This window comes from Nesoenas mayeri (genome assembly GCF_963082525.1).
Source record: "Nesoenas mayeri genome assembly, chromosome: 7".
NCBI classification, from domain to species: Eukaryota; Metazoa; Chordata; class Aves; order Columbiformes; family Columbidae; genus Nesoenas; species Nesoenas mayeri.
The window spans coordinates 25,452,967-25,472,089 of NC_137551.1; the positions used below are offsets into that span (position 1 = coordinate 25,452,967).

The 19,123-nt window shown below is 41.5% G+C and overlaps 1 protein-coding gene across 4 annotated transcripts in view; it reads left to right on the forward strand.

Moving 5' to 3' along the window:
• The window catches only part of ARMH3 (armadillo like helical domain containing 3), a 128,818-nt gene that overhangs the window by 44,861 nt on the left and 64,834 nt on the right, over window positions 1–19,123 (forward strand). For all 4 annotated transcript variants that reach the window (XM_080347392.1, XM_080347395.1, XM_080347394.1 and 1 more), the window contains 3 exons: window positions 11,486–11,568; window positions 12,086–12,212; window positions 14,844–14,919. In XM_080347392.1, coding sequence (XP_080203518.1) covers window positions 11,486–11,568; window positions 12,086–12,212; window positions 14,844–14,919 — 286 coding nt within the window. The remainder of the gene's footprint in view (window positions 1–11,485; window positions 11,569–12,085; window positions 12,213–14,843; window positions 14,920–19,123) is intronic.

Below are 19,123 nucleotides of genomic sequence, written 5' to 3' on the forward strand. Positions count from 1 at the left end.
TGAAGTTGGCGAAAGTACTATATACAAGTTGGCTCTAGTTAAAAGTAGTGTAAAAATAAATATCAGATCAGAAGTGGAGCTAGATTCTAGAATATCCTAAAGAGAGTGCTGGAGAATGAAAAACCATTGTGATTTGATTAGCCTATGAAAATGATTAGTAAGTGCATTTACTGATAGGTGGACCAGACATTTAGATCCAGAGATGCCTGTTGATCTTGGTTGCTCTTTAACAGAACTTGTCAGCAGATTATTAGCTTCACTTGAGCAATCTGTGGTTAGTATGTGGTTCTTCCCTTTGAGCACTGAAGAAAATCTTCAGGTTTTTCTTCTGTGACAGTGCACCATTACTGGTGACAAGCCTGGAAATTTGGTCAAGGTCACAAACCATAAGTGGATATCATTATATTGACCTGTTCCCTTACAGACATTTTGGCCACTTGGAAATTTGAACTGTTATGCCAGGTACCTTGTACTTTTTAAATGCTGATTTATTGAATGTCAAGTATAACGTACTTCACAGAGCTGATAAAGAAACTTTACTCAGTACCAACCAGTTCCCTGCTCTCAGAAATAGCGTGTTCTGCACCATATTTGTCTTAAGTTCTGCTACTTTTCATGTGAAAACAAGATTGATTTTTGCTGGTCATAAAGGTGAGGTTTGGCTTTTAGTTGTTGAACTCTAACTAGTTTGTGCAGCACTTGAGTGATGGAAGGTGCTATATATGTTGTTGTCAAGCATGTATAAGCTATGCCAAAAGAGTTTTCATGAGTCATTTAAGCTTTTTATATAAAAAGACCTCATTTCTTCAACTCCTCCCACCTCAAAATTAGTAATGCTTGAGCACTTCATTCTGAGCTTAGGGATGCAGGTAACTTCTTTGCGGTTGCTCTGGTTTGCTTTAAGCAAAAGCCGTTTTAAAGAAACAGAAAAGCAGTTCTAATATAGACTTACAACAGCAAGAGTAGATCATAAAAAATATTGCATATTATAATGAACGATGGTGAAATAGCTATTTTTTAGTGCAACTGAATGCAAAGTAGGATTAAAAATGAACTTTGCCACTAGTAAGCATTGAAGATCAGTTTCCAAATTATTGTAACATAAAGGCTACAGTTTCTTATCTTTTATCCTAGTTAATCTGATAGATGCTGAATGCACTGTTAAAATTAAGGTGCTTCAAATGTGTAGTACTATCAAGAAGTTAATTCTTATCAGTTTTTATTTTAAGAGTATCAAAGCAGCCTTTTGCAATGCTACTGAACAAAATATGCTGTTTTCCCGTTAGTAGACTTAATTCTTAGATCTTGTTTTGTCAGTTTCTGTATTTATAATGTGAGGATAATATTGATTTCAAAGTCTTTTTGGGTGAATACTAAAGAGGTGAAAGGTTCCTCTGTGGAACATTTAAAATAAAGAAGCAATATTTTTAGGGGGAGAAAAAACCCCACCTTAGTATTATATAACACACTTGCCCTTATACAGTGCGTGTTTAAGGTGATACTGTTTAGTCGCTTGTGCTCTGCTTTGTTATTTCTGTGTCTGAAATATTGGTTAGTGATCGTATTTGTTACCTACGGCATTTCTGGTTCTCCAGCTGCTGATCAGGTCTGCTTCAGCCCTCTGATTTGTGTTGCTGAACAGACTAGAAATCAGGTGATGTTGCGTCTCCACTTCATCTTTAGTCCTGCTGTCACTGTCACGTTCTGCAGCAGCTACCTGGCAAGGGAAGCTTTTCTTCTTGCAGCTCTTGTGGAGGCAGGATTCATATACTGGTGTACCAGACAGTCGAGTTTACTGGTAAAATGCCTGATCACTAGGTACTGCGAGAGTTTGAAAGACTTTAATGCTGCTTGGCCAGTTAGCAAATGACTTAAATATTTTAGGGAGAAGAATTAAAGACTGAAAATTTGACCTTCCGAACAAGCAGAATGTCTTATGTGGCTTTAAAAAATGCTACCAAGTTTCAAGATCCAGCAGTCATGATCCAGCTGATGGTATAGATAAGATTGCTGTGGTAATTGCTATGCAATGAGGATTTCTATAATATAGTAACAAAGAAAGAAATGTCTTCTAAGTTGTGAAGGGTGTTGCAAGCATGAGAGAACGATCTCTTCAGCACAGCATCTTCAAAGGTAACTAATAAAGGTCATGGGTAGGGATAGAGTAGCAGGAAAAGGAGCTTGTGTGTTAAGTGTAAAATGCTTTCATAAAACAAAATCCATGATGAGTACAAACAAGGCCTGTTCATTAAAGGGTTCTACTTGAGCTTACTGTTTTGGGAAGAAAAATAAGTCATTATGTGAGACTTGACCTTTGAAATACCTTCCAGCAGAAATGCTTTCTGACTTTACTGCACTGCATGTAAACTGTAAAGAGAACTATAGAACAAATGCTGGAGTTTTTAACACCTTGCTAGGTCAACATACTCTGCATAATGCAGGTTTTACCTGGTGCTTACCCCCTCATTTCTTCATGCCTTTTGATAATGGGAGGCTGGCCCAGCTTTTCAAAGCCACACATGGGTATCTCCATGTGACTGAAAGCTCCCAGCCATGTGCCATGTGTTGTGCTGGAGGTTTGGGATGTCATGAGTTTTTCTGAGTACTAGGCGATGCTGTTTTTTAAAAGAGAGTGCTGCTTTACTGAGGAATGAGGATGGAAGTGAGAAGGATGGGTCCCTCTGCAGTATCCAGTGATCATCTGTGGGAGTACCAGGAAGTGAGGGAGGAAGAGGCAAGAATGGTGTTCAGGCTGGTTAAATGGGAGCTGCTGAGCAGTTCCAATGGGCATGGGAGTTCTGATATGATGTGGTGGGCTAGGTCTTTAGAGCCAGAGGGCATCTCAACTTGGGAAGCTGGAGAGCCTAAGGTGAATCGGAGGTGATAGGAAGCCCTGAATACAGGAGGGACTAGGTAGGATGAGGTCTGGGAGGTGTTACTGGATAGAACCTTTGAGTTAGAAATCATTGCATGATCTGGAAAGGGAGCTCTTCAGCATTTTTAACTCCCAGAGATGGGACTAAATATTCTTTTCCTATTTTCTTATTTGAATGCCATCCTGGGGCCATACTTCAGTGTGGAAAACTGGGGAATGAGTGCTAATGTCTAGCTTAAGTGTATATCCTGGATATTTTTTTTCACAGTGCTTTTTAATGCATTGTATGCTTGAAAGAGGAAAGGATGTTTTCTTCTCAGAACAATGTTTTGACCATTTCATCTGTGCTTATGTCTTCTTTCTGTGCCAAGGACATGGACAGGACTTCTCAGGTCTTGTGTTAGCACCATAAGGGCAGAGATGTTTTCCTCTAGGATTGCAAAAAACAGTGAGGTCCTTTAGTATCCCGACAAACTGCGTCATTAAGTTGAAGTTTTGGATTTCATGTTTATTTCTAAGTGGCCCAGTAAATCAATATTAAAATTGTGATTAACTTGCATTTTATGCAATGTCCTTGTCTATGGGAACTTCTCTCACCTTTACTTGTAGACAGGTGACCGGCAAGCTTTCTCTCTGTTCCTTATCTTTGAAATGGAAAGAAAATAGATAATATCAGCCACCTGTTCAGTAGGAAGCCCAACAGGTTCACAAGCACTTGTGCTTGTTGACTCTAGCGAAGTTTCTGAGGAGTTGGAATAGTTCTGAAAATCTATTGGAAAGAATGTAGTTTCTGTAACTGTTATGTGCTGTGGAACAGGTAGTGGGAGCTGGCAGCCCTTAGAGTTGTCTGTTTTCTTTACTTACAGGACTGCTGATGCTTGGTTGGGCATGTGGTGCTGTGTTGGCACAAGCTCGGTACAGGAGTGCAACTGTTAGTCCTGTTAGCTTTTTCGGTGAATTTAGGAAAGGACTTAAATTGAAAGATAGCTTTATAAAAGAGATTTTATTTGTAGTTGTCATGCATGTTGTGGGTTGATATTCATTGATTTGTTTAATTTATACTTCTGGTAGCCCTCCATGATGTTATAAGGAAAACTCCAGTCCTATTTTACAAAGCTCGTTACAGGCAAAAGATGTGTGAAGTTCAGAAGGGAAATAGCAAACATCTGCTTGTAGTCTTCTGCTGCCATTCGCAACTGGTTGCCCAACTTCATGTTAAACATTCCATGTTACCTCCTGCAATCAAAGCTACAACACTTTTGTGGTTAGAGCACACAACCATTTGCTGAAATGGACTGGCATAAATCTCCCAAAGAAGATAGTGTAAGAAATGCAAAAACTCAGTGGCTTTCTTGTAAAAGAGGTTCTTCTAAATTCCATGCATGGAAATGCAGGAATTAATCTGCTTTTACTTAAATACTTCTTATTGTGGTATTACTTAACTCTAGTTACCTTCACTTTATTTTAATATATTTTAATACTGATGATAAAGAGTTTGGCCCCAGTTGCCGATGGAGAGAAAAAGAATAATATAAGAGTTGTGGCAGTTATTGATCACCTAGTAAGATCAGGATGGGAATTCTTTAACAGTCTTGTTCAGATGAGCACAAAGGGAGTTTAGTCATTTAAGTGGACAGAAATCAAGTAACCTTTTGGTCATCCTGTCTCAGCCTGGCAGGTGTCATCCGGATATGTTGCTCTATCCTGCATATTGCTTTTTTAAATAAAGGTAGCAAACACTGGAGAATTTGTGAATTGCTAACAGTTTGTAGATCATATGACCTAGTGGAGATAGTGTGATAATTTCACCTGGGAAGCAGTCCCATTGATGACAGAAGTATTAGAACTAGAGCTGTTCCCAGCCATTTCTTTGTCTGCATGAAGGGGTTGCAGCATTTGAAGTGTGGTGATTTACCCTTTCCCCTTTTTGTTGTCAAGCAGCAGCACTCCTGGGTCTTGTACTTGATGTCTTTCCATGTTCTCACACAATGTTTCTGCTCTTTCTCCAAATCCTTCTCCTCTTCTAAAATCCCATGCAAAAATGTGCAACCTTAACTCCCAAGACTACTATTTAATTCACACTGTGAACCTGCCCTGTCAGAATAGAATTGAGCTCGATACCTCCTAAAGAGGAATGAAGCTTGTGGGTGTGTTCTTTTTTATTTTTAAGAAAGAAGCAAATTGTTCGTCTGAGCTTTAGCTGAAGTTGGAAAATTTGGTTTCTTTCTCACTGTGTACTGGATTGCTATCAAGCAGCATTTCTCTGGCATCAGCAATCAGCATTTCCATTAAGCTTGCAATTTTCACACCGCTGGCTGCGGTGAGGTGGGAACAGTGAGTACTAGGAATAGGGACTATATAAAGAAAGTAAAGGATTGGAAATGGCCTGCTCAACTGATCCTGGGAGTGATGGGTTATGCCAGCATGTGCTCCAGCCCTCTGGCAGGCTGTTTTTTCTCATTAAGAACACAGTCTGCTTTCATGCTTATACCCCAAGAGTCACAGGGAGAGGAGGGAACAGCCGTAGAGCACTGAGATGCTGGCCATGGGGAGCCTGCCAGTCACTGGCTGCTCCGGGCCATGGAGCTTTGGTGGCTGGGAGCAGGAATTCGGCCGCACCTGCAGCAGCGAGCAGGGAGGCAGCGGTGGCAGCGGTCAGAGGAGCCGACCAGTCAAGTGAATTGTTACAACCATGAGCAGGGTGCTCCCTCCTTAGCAGAGCAGAGGAAAGGAGCTGAAGCATATTGAATAGTGATGTTGGCAGAGCTTTTATTGCTGCCTCTGCTCCCCTGAGAGGGCACTGCAGCAATGGTGCAACAGTCTTGTTTTCTAGCGCTTGGGCTGATTGACGGGAAGCTGCAAGTGATGTCCCCGAGTAACTGGTTCACTTGTCCAAGGATGCTGGGATAGTTTGTACCTCAGGGGGGTTCTGGTGCATTAGTCTGTAGTAGCAATGTAGCTATCTTGGGCACGCTTCCTACTCCTACTGCTCTGTTTGGAAACTACCTCAGTTGGTTCTTTTCTGTCAAACCCTCTTTTCTGTCAACCCATCTCCTGCTGAGTTTGTTTTGATCACTGTTTTGCTGAGCGTCTGCCCATGTTGAATGTGGCCAGAACTCTTAACGCTCAGGTCATCTCAGTATATCTTATTTGAGCCTTTTGCTTCCCTACTTCTGAATTTCTTTTCAGGCATAGCATTTATTACAGGTGATTGCTCTGCTCTGGATTCTCTCCTCCTCCTCATAAAGTGAGGCATATGGTTATCTGAGCTAAGCGTTTGTGACCTCCAGTCTGGAACAGGACAGTGAACTGGTCCATGGTTATAGAATTGTTGTGTTGTGATAGTCTGTAATTTCCCCACTCTGTGCTGTAGTTTTCCTCATGTAAGGCTGAATTTTGGAATCTGGAAAACTGTTATGAGAAAGAAAGCATTGTTTGACCTATTACTTTTGAACAGGCATTTGATGTTGACTGGTTAGAGGCAGAATACTGAGCATAGGTGGGCCTTTGGTCTGACCATGTACAACCAGGCATGTTCTCATTGCTCTATGTGTGCTTCCGGTGCTGGTTCAGACAGAATAGTGCTGCTTTCTCTTCTGTGTTGGAGAGACTGAAGGACAGAAAGAAGAATCAAAAACATACGAAGTTCTGCTTCCTGAGGAATGTAATCTAGTTTCTTCTTAGTTCCAGTCTAGTGCACTAATCCGTACCAGATCTGGCTCACCATGTGCTGCTATGAGCACTATGGACCCTGCTTTGAGAGTACATATATGTGAAAAGACTGGCTGTAACAGGCCCAAGATAGTTCCTGTGCTGCTGAAGCCCTTGGAGCAGAGGATTTCTGTGCAGGAAGAATTGCTGTTATCTGCTGCCCTGTAGTGACTTGTGGGTGGGGATCATCCTAAGGGGGTTGTGAGTTGAGACACTGAAAGCAGGACACTGAATATACTGTTGATACAATAGTAACTTCCAGAGGGAATGGGAAAATCAGTGTTCTTCACAGTGTGCCATGCGAGCTGGAGACTAGAAAATCGAAGGGTTTTAATAGAGTACAGGAGTCTGTTAATTCATGTTACATTGCGGCTTCTGAGGTGCCCTCACATCTTTTTCTCTCTTGCTCCTTTGTTGAGGGCCATTATATGCACCATTAGAAGATTTTTTTTGAGCTGTGAGCACAGCAGATGCAGTGACAGAGGCCTCCATACTGTGCTCAACCCATCCAAGCTCTCATTGATGTGTGTCTCAGGGCTGTTCTCTTCTGCTCTGTCGTGCGATAACACATCAGAGCCTTCTGATGCTCTTGGAAGAGTCTGCACTACATTCTGACTTGCCCAAGGGACGATACTACTTCTTTTTTCACTTTTCTCTACTTAACCTGCCTTCACGCTCCCATTGCATTATGTCTGATCCAAACAGTGAACACTGGAACACTAAATAGAATAAAAACTTTGTGTGAATCCCAAATGTGCTGAGGGTGTATTTATTTCTGTTTGAAACAAGGCTTACCAGGGAGAGAAGGTAAGTCAGCTATGGGAGGAGGAATAGGGGAAGGAGGAAGAGGTGAAGGGCATCTGTCTGGGACAGGAATTACCTCCTTCCTGCAAGAAGAGGTGCTGCTCTGCCCACAGTCTCCTTACAGAGGATTCGCTTGAAGAAGGGCAGCAAATAACTGAGCAGGAGTACTGTTTCTTCTCAGCAGACAGTCTGGCCACAGGAGCTGATAGGGAAAGTGGCTGTCGTCAAATGCAGCTGTGTGGTGGAGAGCCAAGAGCCTCTTTCACTGCAGTTATTTCAATTTAAAAAGTGTGTGTGGGGCGGTATCTGTAAAAGCTGGTGATGTCACTTTTCATCCTTTGGCTATAATAATCCTTGGGAGAGAAAATTGCCTAAAAAACAACCTGTATGCTTTATACCACTTTCACGTACAGCCAGTCATATGCCTTCATGTCTAATTTAAGTGTCCACTCAACATGCCTTTCTACTTGGTTTTGAGGATGTAAATGTAGGTGTTCAGGGCTGTGTTCTCTTCTTGTTGATTTAAGAAGTATAGTCAGTGTGCTCAGCTCAGGTCACAAAATGAGGAGCCTGCATGCAAATACTGATAGCTGCTAGTTTAGTTCAGTTACAGCCTCCTGCCTTTGTTGCTAAAGAAGTTTTAATGACAGCATTGCATTGTGAAATTAGGGATGTTTCAAGACTCACCATAGTGAGTGTATTATGTCTTGGTAAGGAATACCAAATACAAATATCTTTAGGAAAAAAAGGCTCTAGAGACTGTTGAAAAAGTGGTGCTGTTTTCTAGTTACTGTTGAACTAGATCTCATGCGCAAGCCACTCATCAGTGTTAAATCCTGGAACACAAATTGGGATAATGTGGCTGAGCCCAAGCAGGGGCCACAGTTCTATCTGTCTGTACAGCTGAGAGATTGAACTGATCCTCTGTTGGGGAAAAAAAACCAAGGATAATTTCCTGGCTAGCATGAGAGGGCAGCCTGTGGATAGGATTGCATCAGGGAAAAAGTGACACATCTGCTTTGGCTTCAGGTTCCTCAGGAGGAGCAGCAGTGGCCTGTTGGAGCTCAGGGCAGAGGAACGTTCAGCCAGTTGGACCTTTGCTCTAAGGGTTTATTTTGTGTGTGTGTAACTGTAACTGAAAGACACTGGGCATGTAAAGCTGGATCTAAAAGGTGTTAATCCTGAAAACTCCATGGCATAGCTGTCCTCATTTCAGTGTGGGGTCTGCCTTACAAGCAAACTACAGAGACACATGAGATTTCAGGGCTTGTTTTCCACAGTGTTCCTGTTCCTTAGAGCCACTTGAAACAGAAGCTCGTGCAGGATGTGCTGGTGTGGAAGAAGATCAGTTGTTCTTTCAGCATCGATGTAGTGGGTATCCTGAATAGAAGCACTCATTGCAACTTTTTTAGGAATGTGTGGTTTCCCAACAGTTGGATGAATTTGTCGGTGCAGTGCACATAGTGACTGTAAACCTGGTGGCTTAGCTCTTCTGACCAGCTCTGAGCCCTGCACTGTTTCTTCTTCATGTGAAGCACGTCCCCATCCTTCCTAGTTCCTGGGAAGGAACAGCGTAGATTGACTGTGAATGGGCTATGATGCAGTGCAATTCAGGTATAAAGATAGATTTCAAGCAATGGTAATATCTTCTTTCTGACTGAAACAGGAAAATTAAACATGAGCAAATTCATCATGATGACTGGAACAAATGTAAGAGCTGTTATTGGGGTAGAACAGAGCAACAATTCTCCTTCAAGTGTTGTCACCAAGTACAAATGCTTTAGGGAGTTATCTGAGAGATACTGCAGTGGGCAGTTGTAGGGTACCTGCCCCTGTCAGGTGGTGAGTGCTCATGCTCTAGACAATGATGGTTATGCTTGTTCTTTAAAAAAGTGTTTCCCCGCCACAGGCAGCTTTCATGTTCGCTATGTTTGGATGTTCGGCGTCTTCTCATTGTGGTGTGTGACCAACCTCTGCCAAAGACCTTTCAGCAGGGTTTGAGGCGGAGAGACACGCAATGGGATGAGCAAGAGGCTTCACACCACTTGTTACAGAAAATGCAGAGCTCTGCTGCTCTGCTTTCAGAAGCCCAAACTTCTAGCTATTGAACAGCCATGCCTGGTCATGGGATGTGGCTGGGAAAGAGGTAAAACCGTGGTTGTATCTATTAAATAGAGAGGTGGCCAAAAGCTGCTGTGGCAGAGATGCAGGGCAGCTGTCTTCAGTTCAAAGTGTTGACTGCGGGAGACTCTACTTTTTTGCCGTGGAGGTTTGGTTACCTTGGAAACCTGTTTTTAGCTGTATATCTGCTCCAGTGGAGAGCCCATCTGTCCCTGCTACTTCTTTGTTTTGAAACTGCTGTTTTACAGAAAAGTATCTGACAAGAGTATTTGCAGAGCTGCATTATTGTGGAATCCAGGCTATGTGTTCGGTCCCAGGTATTTGAGTCTGATGATGAGGTGATGATGGTGCGGGGAGTTGTGTGGCTGGATGGAAAAGGTACCAGTATATCTGCTTGGTGAGGTGGGCTGCTTTTGTGGCAGGGAGAGATGCTGCTGCTGGTTGGTCAATCCTGGAAGAGCTCTGAAAGATAAATCACTCACCTGTCTGGAGCTTGCAGAGAACTTTGTTCTGGTTTGCAGTTCAGCATCAAGCCACCAGCTGGTAGATTAAATTGGAGTATCTTCTGTCTGTGGCAAATAGATACCCTCACTAGGACTGTAGACTTCCCTTTTGGGGGCATATAAAAACTTTTGATCCTTCTGATGGACTTCAAGGTAGTGGTTTCAGGACTGTATTCAGAATCTGACAATTTTGTTTAATTCCAGGTTTTACCAGCCTCTGCATCTGTCTTTTTACTGTAGGTTTTTTGGTTTTAACTTTTCTGAATACTCTAATCCTGAAGGGGGGAAGGGTATCTAAATTTTGCCCTTACCTCATTCCTGTTCCCTGTGTTTTGTCTACTTTTGGACTGAGAGGAATAGTCTGTTCTGTATTTGCTATGTGGTTCTCTCAATGTTTTTTTGCAGGTTACTGGGTAGTGTGTAACAGGGAAGAACAGGTTAATAAATTCTAGGTGAACCTATAACAAATCAGAGTGATGCTGGGCATTACTCTGTTAGATGCAGTTACCAATTAGTAGGCAATTAAGAACCTTTTTTAAAAAGCCTGTGTAGCATTCCAGCTTGACTTCGTGGGCCATCTAATTCAGATGTTGTAAGTCTTGAAATCTGCTGCCTTCAGAGCAGAGAATACATTAAGAATCTGTTCAAGGCAGGCATCCGCTTTCAGCCCTGAGCGGATACAATGTAGCAGAGCTTTCTTTTTTGAAATTTTCAAGAACTAGAAACAAGATAAAGAACTTTTCATTTTATTCAAGTATATGGAATACAATTGTTTATTGTAAAGTCTGTTTGATTAAAGCTCTTTTAGCCAACCTTTTTGTTAATTCCCACTCTCACTAACTGATTTGGGGTAGTTACAGAAGGAGCTTTTGTTGTTTTCTTAAGACAAGTGTGAACCAGATCTGTAGTCTTTACTGCACAGCCCTAGATAACTGACACAATAAAATACTGTATTCTTCTTTGTACCATTGCAGCAGCATTGACATAGAGCTACAGAAAAACTATGTCATGTGCGTTTTTTTCTTCTTCCTTTTTTTTTTTTAAACTGCATGTATCAACAAGAGTGACAGTTTGGGGCTGACAACGCGTACATCATGTTGGTGATGTATGAAGCAGAAATGAGAGAGTGGGATTCTCCAACCCCAAGGCTCATTTCAGGATCTGGCAGACAGACAAATCTCCTGTGAACTGACTAAGCTAACAAGAGACTTACCTTGAGCCTCAGCAGATCTGACTGGGAAGTCAGTGAAGGAGAGGGAATGTGGGACAGTACAATAGCTGTCACCTGTCCAGCACAGTGTTTTAGCCACAAAAAAAAAAAGAGGCCTCCACCACATGTAAGTTAATATATTTTTGAGAGGTGAGCAGCTGGCATTTAGGTTAGTTTATACTAGATCTGAGATAACACAGGTGACTTGTTGAGAATGGCTTTGCTTTGAATTTTATTTTTAAAATACATATTTTCTTCTAGCTTTGATCAACTTGTTGAAGTTTCTCATGTCTAATGAAACTGTGTTGCTGGCCAAGCACAACATCTTCACCCTTGCTCTTATGGTGAGTACAGACAAAGCAAATCCTCTTCTTTTAAACAACTTAATTAATCTTGAATGAATCTCAAGAAGGAATCCATGTTCTGGCTTGGTAAGGCTATCAGAACAAGGCCACAAAGCTGAGGAATAGAATTGTGATTGATTTAGCTAGATGTTTGGAAAGGTCAGTGCTGGGACTCACTTATGGGGTCTGCTCATTGAAATAAACAAGTCTATTTGAGGAAAGGCTTAGTTTAATTTTCCAGATTTGGTAATGCTTTTTCTTGTTTTGTGGCCATTTGTATAAAAAATCATAGAAACCTGTTCTCCTGGCCCCAGATATAATAGTATTTAAGCTTCTTTTCTGTCTCCTCTGTACTAGAAGGAAAACAATAGATAAAGTAATGAAGTAATGTAATACTGCGTAGTGCAACTAAGAGTTATTTCTTTGAAGGTTTTGGTCATAGTTTCTATTGTTTCTGTTGCTGAGTAGATTTTTTGTAAATATTTCTGTTGTAACTTCTTTACACTTCCTTGTGCAGGTTGTGAACCTGTTCAACATGTTCATCACTTACGGAGACACCTTTCTCCCCACTCCCAGCAGCTATGACGAGCTATATTATGAAATCATTCGGATGCATCAGAATTTTGACAACCTTTACTCTATGGGTGAGTACCTCTTGGCTGGTTGGGAATACTGTTGGCTAGAAGTCAGGGGGATGGAGGGATGTTTGTGTCAGGTGTTTTCTCTCCACATGCTGCTGATGTGTGTCTTGGTGAATGGATGTGTTTTGTGTACTAGGACACACATTTTGTAAATTAAGAATTGAGAGAGGGTAAACTTGTTAAAGGGATACTTTTTTTTTTTTTTTTTTTTGGTAAGGAAAAAAAACCAGGAGCAGACCCACTGGCCTTTCTAGCAGCCACTTACTGTGGTTGGAAATATAATTTTGTGGGCACAACTGGGTATGTTGTAGTTCATGCATCTTTGTGTAGTTTCCATCTATCACATTTGACAGTTTCAAGCCAGAGCACAGGTATGTGCTGCAGAATGAGCCAGCACAGAGGAACACTCAGTGCACACAAGACTTTGGAAAAGAATTTGAGAAACTTATAACAAGAAGCTTGCTGTGCCAGACAAATTACATCTGCTGCACTCATTGCCAAAACAAACCAAGAAAACAGCCCTCACAAACCTGCTTGCAATGACAAGCGAATCACTGGATAGAAGGATGTTTCTACTGGCAAAACAGGGAGAGGCTGCCATCCTTCAAAGAGAGAGAGGCACGCTGGAATGCCACCAAGTGACACCCAGCAGGGAAAAAAGGAACAACAGAGAGCAGGGAATGCATGGAGGTATAATCAGCCTGCGTATACCCAGGAGCCCAGGGTTGCTGCAGCAGCGCCGGTGTAGTGCCTGCATGCTTGAAGCTGTGAAGAAGAGAATACAGCTGTGTTCTTTGCTTTGTTCTAGAAGGTCTCTCCCTTCACCCCCTGCTCCCTTCTCAGTGTGATCACCCAGTGAACATCAGGAGTTAATAGAAACATATCAAGGGAGTTAGAGGGCAGTGTTACCTTATCTGAATAAAAGTAGCCTAATACTCCCTGCAGTTGCAAGCAAAAATGAGCTGCCTTTTTGTACAAACTTCCTACAGTTTTCATCCATTATATAAAGGATCACTTGGCCATTTTTGTGCCCTCTGAGCACATACATTTTTTGATAACCCATTTCTTACTCCAGATAATTGCAGCTAGTAAGATGAGGTGTTTTTACTAGCCAGGAAAGGGGATTGGAAGAATAAAACACTCAAATACCTACTCAGTTGGGCTGCAACAGGCACATCTGACTTGTTGAAGCAGTTCATTTGCCACATGAATATTTTCCATCCTGCTACACAGAGCAAACCTCTTTGAATTAATGCTGTAAATGCCTGAACGGAAACTCTCTCTGAATACATTACTTTAGATATTCAAGTACAGTACCTACTGTTTGACAAAATAATGTTATTCAGAGCTGGCGTAATTTTTTCTGCAGGTGACTTGTGGTGGGAGCACTAGGAAGTGAGAAGGTAGCACTGTTTCAAGTTGATAAAAGCCACAGTTCAGCCAGGTGTCCTGACAGCTTCCCTTGGCATGTCAGTCCATCTCACTGGGACTACAGTCACCCTTCAGTCCCCTAGCCTTGGGATGTTTGTTAGGACAGATGAGAAAGCTATTTTATCCTTTAGTTTTCCTGTTAATGTGGCTGAAACTTTCCACGTTGGGAGTGGAGGTGGAATCTAAGTTTCCTTGGTTTTTATTTGTTTATTTTTCTTGTCCCAAATCTGAACTTTATCCATATCTGCAGGGCTGAAAGCTTCTCTCATGCAATAACAGGCATGAGTATGCAGCCACTGTGCTTATGGATTCACTTGAAGCATCCATGTTTCTAGATGATCCTGAATTGTGACGATGTATTGTTCCTTTGCTCCCAAGTTGGAGGTGAACCTTTCTTGTGGAATGTAACCTCCAGAAAACTCTGTATGTACAATTTCATAGAAAATTCCCTCTATTCAGGCAATATGGAAAATTAATCAAAAAATGTGCTACGGGGTCTGTTATTGTTTTGGTGTGTACCAAGAGATGTGCAGGTAACTGCCACTATAGAAACACTACAGATTGTGACCTAAATAAATATCTTGGGTGCTCTAGCAGAAAAAAAGAATTATTTCCTAGAAGTTCTTCCTGTTGCTGAACGTTTTCAGATCTGCTCTCAAGTCTGTCAGAGACCATCTGTGCAACAGAACAACTCCCTCATTCCTGCAGGGAGTGTTTTTCCCCAGGCTGGTGTATAATCCCTCTGCAACTCCAGACAAACAGGGAGGTAAAGAATCCATCACTGCTGGGTTGGGTTTAAGTCATAGGGTGTAGTCCAGCTCAGACAACCTCGCATAAATAGATGCTGGAGGAGAGCAGCAGAATAAAAGGTATGATAGACCTGGGGCGCTGTCCTGTTTCTGATGGAAAAGAGCTTTAATATGTGGTGATGAAAGCAGTTAGGAGGACCCAGGCTCTTCTGTCCCCTCTGCATCCTGTCTCCCACTCATTCTCTAGTTCTGTGCACCTCTTCCAGATTCTTAGGTTTCTTAAATGGGCTTTGAAGAGGACTTCTGCCCTGGATCACAAATTGTCTTAAAGATGACCTTTGTTTTGACGTGGTTCCTGGACTGCCATCTCACCAGAACAGTTGTTTTTTTTGACATTTTGGATTAGAAAATTGCCAGTTCTATGCCAGCACTGTTAACTATCTTTTCCTTTCAGTTCTAAGGCTTTCTACTAATGCTGGTCAATGGAAAGAGCCTGCAAGCAAGGTGACCCATGCATTAGTCAATATTAGGTAAGGAGTAGAAGTTGTTAATGATTTTTTTAGATTCTTGTGTCCTGTGTGACTGCATTCTTATAATGACACTTTGACATTTGTTGTATTGAATTTGTTCTTGAATTTGTTCTCTTTGCTGGGCTTTGTTGCTGCTCTGAACAGGGCCCATGGGGATAAAGAGAGGATCACCAGGGTTTGATTGTCTTCTTTCTAATAATTCTCTCGGCTCTTCTGTAGGCCGAGTGCTTTCAAAGCATGGCACAAGCTGTAATGAATTAATCCTCACAGCATTCTTGGGAGAAGTTAGACAGCAGGGAACAATGCTGTGATAGCAGAGCAATTGGAAACCTAATGGATTTCTGTTGTGTGATTCTGTTGCAATTCTGTGACACTATGGAGTGAACTGTAAGCCAGCTGTGATAAGCAGATTTGAGTCCTCTTAACATTGCAAGATTTTTATATATGTTTAACAATTATTATTAAGAATGTCTCAGTATTCTCTTAAACATCTTCCTCTTGTTCAAGGGAAGAAGTTATGTTGTACTTGTAAGGCTAAGGAATATCTGGGGGTGCTTTTGTGCTGTATTCCTTCATGACAGAAATAATTTCCTGGCTTCTGAAGCATCTAGTACTGACCAAGCTGGGTATTGGGGAAGAGGCTTATGGGTCTGATTGATTGGGAAATAGAAGAATGTTGTGAGAGAGAATTTACTGTTTATCTCTGGCTTGTAAACAAACCATAAAAGATACCAGTGTTTATACTGAAAAAAGAGCTGTCCATCACTTCCCTGGTCACCTTGGACACTTGGTGTCTATGCAGCACCAAGTAGCTCAGTACTGCTGCATTGCTCATGCTTGTCATTTTCCTCACTACAAAGAGATTGTGTAGGACAAACACTCTGAGGGCAACTTTCCAGTCAGTATACATCTTATGTGTCTATAAACCACCTTAAAGGTTCCCTTAGTAAGTCTGTAAGCTTAAAAACATCCCATATGGTTCCAGAAGATTTATTTTGCTACTACCCTTATTTTTATTTTTTGTAAACAGACATAAATGAACACTTGTGGGCAGATAATGCACTCAGGGTGAAGCAGCAGAACAGATAGCTGTTGGCAAATTAATGTTGTTTAATGTGACACAAAGTGTCTGTGCTGGGAATTCTCTGTATACCCAGGGTGAGGAGTCTAAACTGGGAAGAGATTAAAAAAAGGCAAGTAGTTGCAGAGGGTTTGTGCTTCGCCCCTGGTTTGTGCAACCAAGGTTTTGCAGTGGCTCATTTCCTCTTGGCTTAACAGCTGCTTTTGTAAAGAGGAGGGTGCTCCTGGGACAAGAGGCAAACAAAAAACTGGCTCTGTGATCGCCTTCCATGGACAGCCTGTATTAGGCATGTTTGGTGCATGGTGCTGTCTGAAACCTGTGACAGGTTTCTCTTCTAGACTTCTGGGAACTTTCCCCTGCTTCACCCAACTGCTCATATCTGTTGAAATTCCATGTGTCTTTCACTAGCTTTAGAAGTTTTCATGAATGGCTTTTCACTCAGTGAAATGAGATGAGGTCTAAATGAGAGATGATTCAAGACCTGTAGAGAGATTAGATGTCAGAGAACTTGTTCTGTTAGATTTATCTCATTTCCTCTTAAAAAAAAAAAAAAAGAGTGAGGGGGTGGGTATTTTAACTACTTGTTTGTTTTCCTCTTGTGGTAAAAATATTACATTTTTGAAAGGTTCTTTAGCTGTATAGATTCCAGAGCAGACTGTTGTTGGAACGTGGAGAAATCTAAAGGTATTTTGTTTTTGTGAAGGTGACTGAAACATCACACTGTCAACATGGTGTCTAGGGCTATTTGCCTTATTTTGAGAGAATATGCTGTACAAAGTTGCAAGAGACGTGTCTCTGTACAGGGCAAGTGGATGAGGTGAAGGGCCTGTGATAATGTAATACCCCTTTTTGGCCTAAAGGCTGAGGTGTTTGAAAGCTGCAGATCATGCAGCAGAGGAATGAGAGGATCATTCTTTGAGGAATGCCTTGAGCCTTCCAAGGTCCGAAGCTTCTGCAGTGTGTTGGAAAAGACCATTCTGCCCTGGTCTGTTGGCTGTCCCACTTCTGCAGCAAGGTCTGTAGGAAGACCATTAATACCAGGGCCACATGTTTTCTTCTGGTGTTGGACCAGCAGAGCAAACTGGAGCCTCATGCACACACACTCGTGGCTCTGTGCTGCAGAGTCATGGAGATGTTGCAAGCCCAGGTCACCAAAGGGAATCAGGGAGAGGGGATGCTTGAGGAGGACAAACCCTTTAGGGCTGCCACGTTGATGGCTTTGTTAGAGAAACACAGTATGTTAATGAATGACAGTATTTTCATAAGATGTAATTATCTTGTGCGTTGATAAGGACATACTGGTTTGAACCTAGCTTAGATCCCTATTGTCTGGATTGTGTCTTTCTTTGTGCCCCTTTTGTTTCCTCTTAGTGATCTTAGTGTACGGTTTCTTATTTGGATGCCTTTCCATGAAGGGAAGGAGTTTAGAGAAATCCACCTCACATTGGATTTTTTTCCCTCATTCTGGAAAGGTTTTTTATGAGCGATTACCTGCTTTCTGCTGTAACAGTTCAATGCAAAGTCACCCTCTGGTTTATATCTTCATCTCATTACAACAGCTATTTAAAAAATAAATAAATAAAATTCTGTCATTTCTTTATCCCAAGGCCTTTGGTCGGAAGGATTACAAATGTAAAAACATCTGTGTGTGCGTGCATGTGATGGGCTTTTAACAAGCATCTTAAATCCTAGCGTACAATCTTACACGTGTTTCTGCCAGCAAAGGAGGGGTGAGTTGTTTACAGCTTTTCAAGGGTGCAGTGCATTTGTGTTACAGGATTAACTGCTGGGGAGACACGTAAAACAGCCCTGCTTGTACCCCAGAGTGCCGGACTGGCAAAGGTCATCTGATTAATTGCCTTAATACAGAGTCAGGATGAGCAATACGTAGAGAATCTTTGACATGTTCTTGTTTAAACTCAGCTGCAGAGAGAGATCTCACTTTTGTGTCCTATTACGGTATTAACTGTACGCTTTAGTGGGACCCTATTCTCCATGACACAGTCTGATTGGATTTTGTTGCTGATTATCCGATTTATTTTTTTTAAAATTTTTTTTTTTTTTAATTTCTTACTCTGGTGAAAAGAGCAGTCACAAGTGTTCTGTTTGAGTATTGAGAGACAGGGCGGCTATTCATACCTTCTCTCCTTTTTACAGAAATTCATAATTTCTGCTGAATCTAAAAAAAAAATGCAAGTTTGAAGAATACAGAATAGTAATAGTAGCCTTATCTGACTGAAATCTTACATAACATACTGGAATGAGTGATCTCTATTGCTGTCCTATCCCGTAAGAGTGATTATAACTTCTATCTCTGGATTTGTCTCTGTGGTTTACATGTAATTGAGACATGATGGGCTGAAAGGTACAGGTGCAGCGCCGGTGGAGTTAAAATAAAAAGCTGCAGCAGTTAGTGGTTTGAAAACTCACCTTCTCACCTATGAGGAAATAAGCACATTTTGAGACAAGTAATTTTTTTTAAGCTAATGAGCCTCTTTAAGATAACATTGTGCAGGTTTGCATTTAATGAGAATTTTATTAACGCAGAGTTCAAAGGGGCATCTTCTGATTGCTTACTCAGTGAGGAAGGTGGCAGCTGAATCCCTGTATTCTTTTAATAGACTTTCTCCTGATCAGGTTTTTTTTCAAGGTGAATAAATAGATTAACTTGATGATTAATAGACTGAATTTCCCCATTGTCTGAAATTAAGTTCCATCATCATTTTTAAAGTAATTTTATTTTTCTTACTGAAACAGTTTTAATAAGCAGAGAGTAAGTTTGTAGTATGGAACTAGATGAAAGGATTTTTTTTTTTTTAAAGGTGTTTTATGTGCTGTTTTAGCATACGCTGCAGTCCTCGCTTGGGTGCTTTCATTCACTCTTCCATCTTGCAGCTACTTTTGTTCCACATGAACCACCCTGTGTGATGTTCTCTCTTTGTACAAGAGGTGCTGCTTCTCCCAAGGCTGCTTTTGGGGTCTTCAATGAGAGACTGGGGATTTGTATAAAAATGGCTGTGCTTGCTGCCAGTCTGGGCAGGAGCACTCTGAAGGAACATTTAGAATTTTACTTAGGTAAAGAAGGCCAGGTTGGTCTGTGCTGCTTGTAGGATACCTGTCATC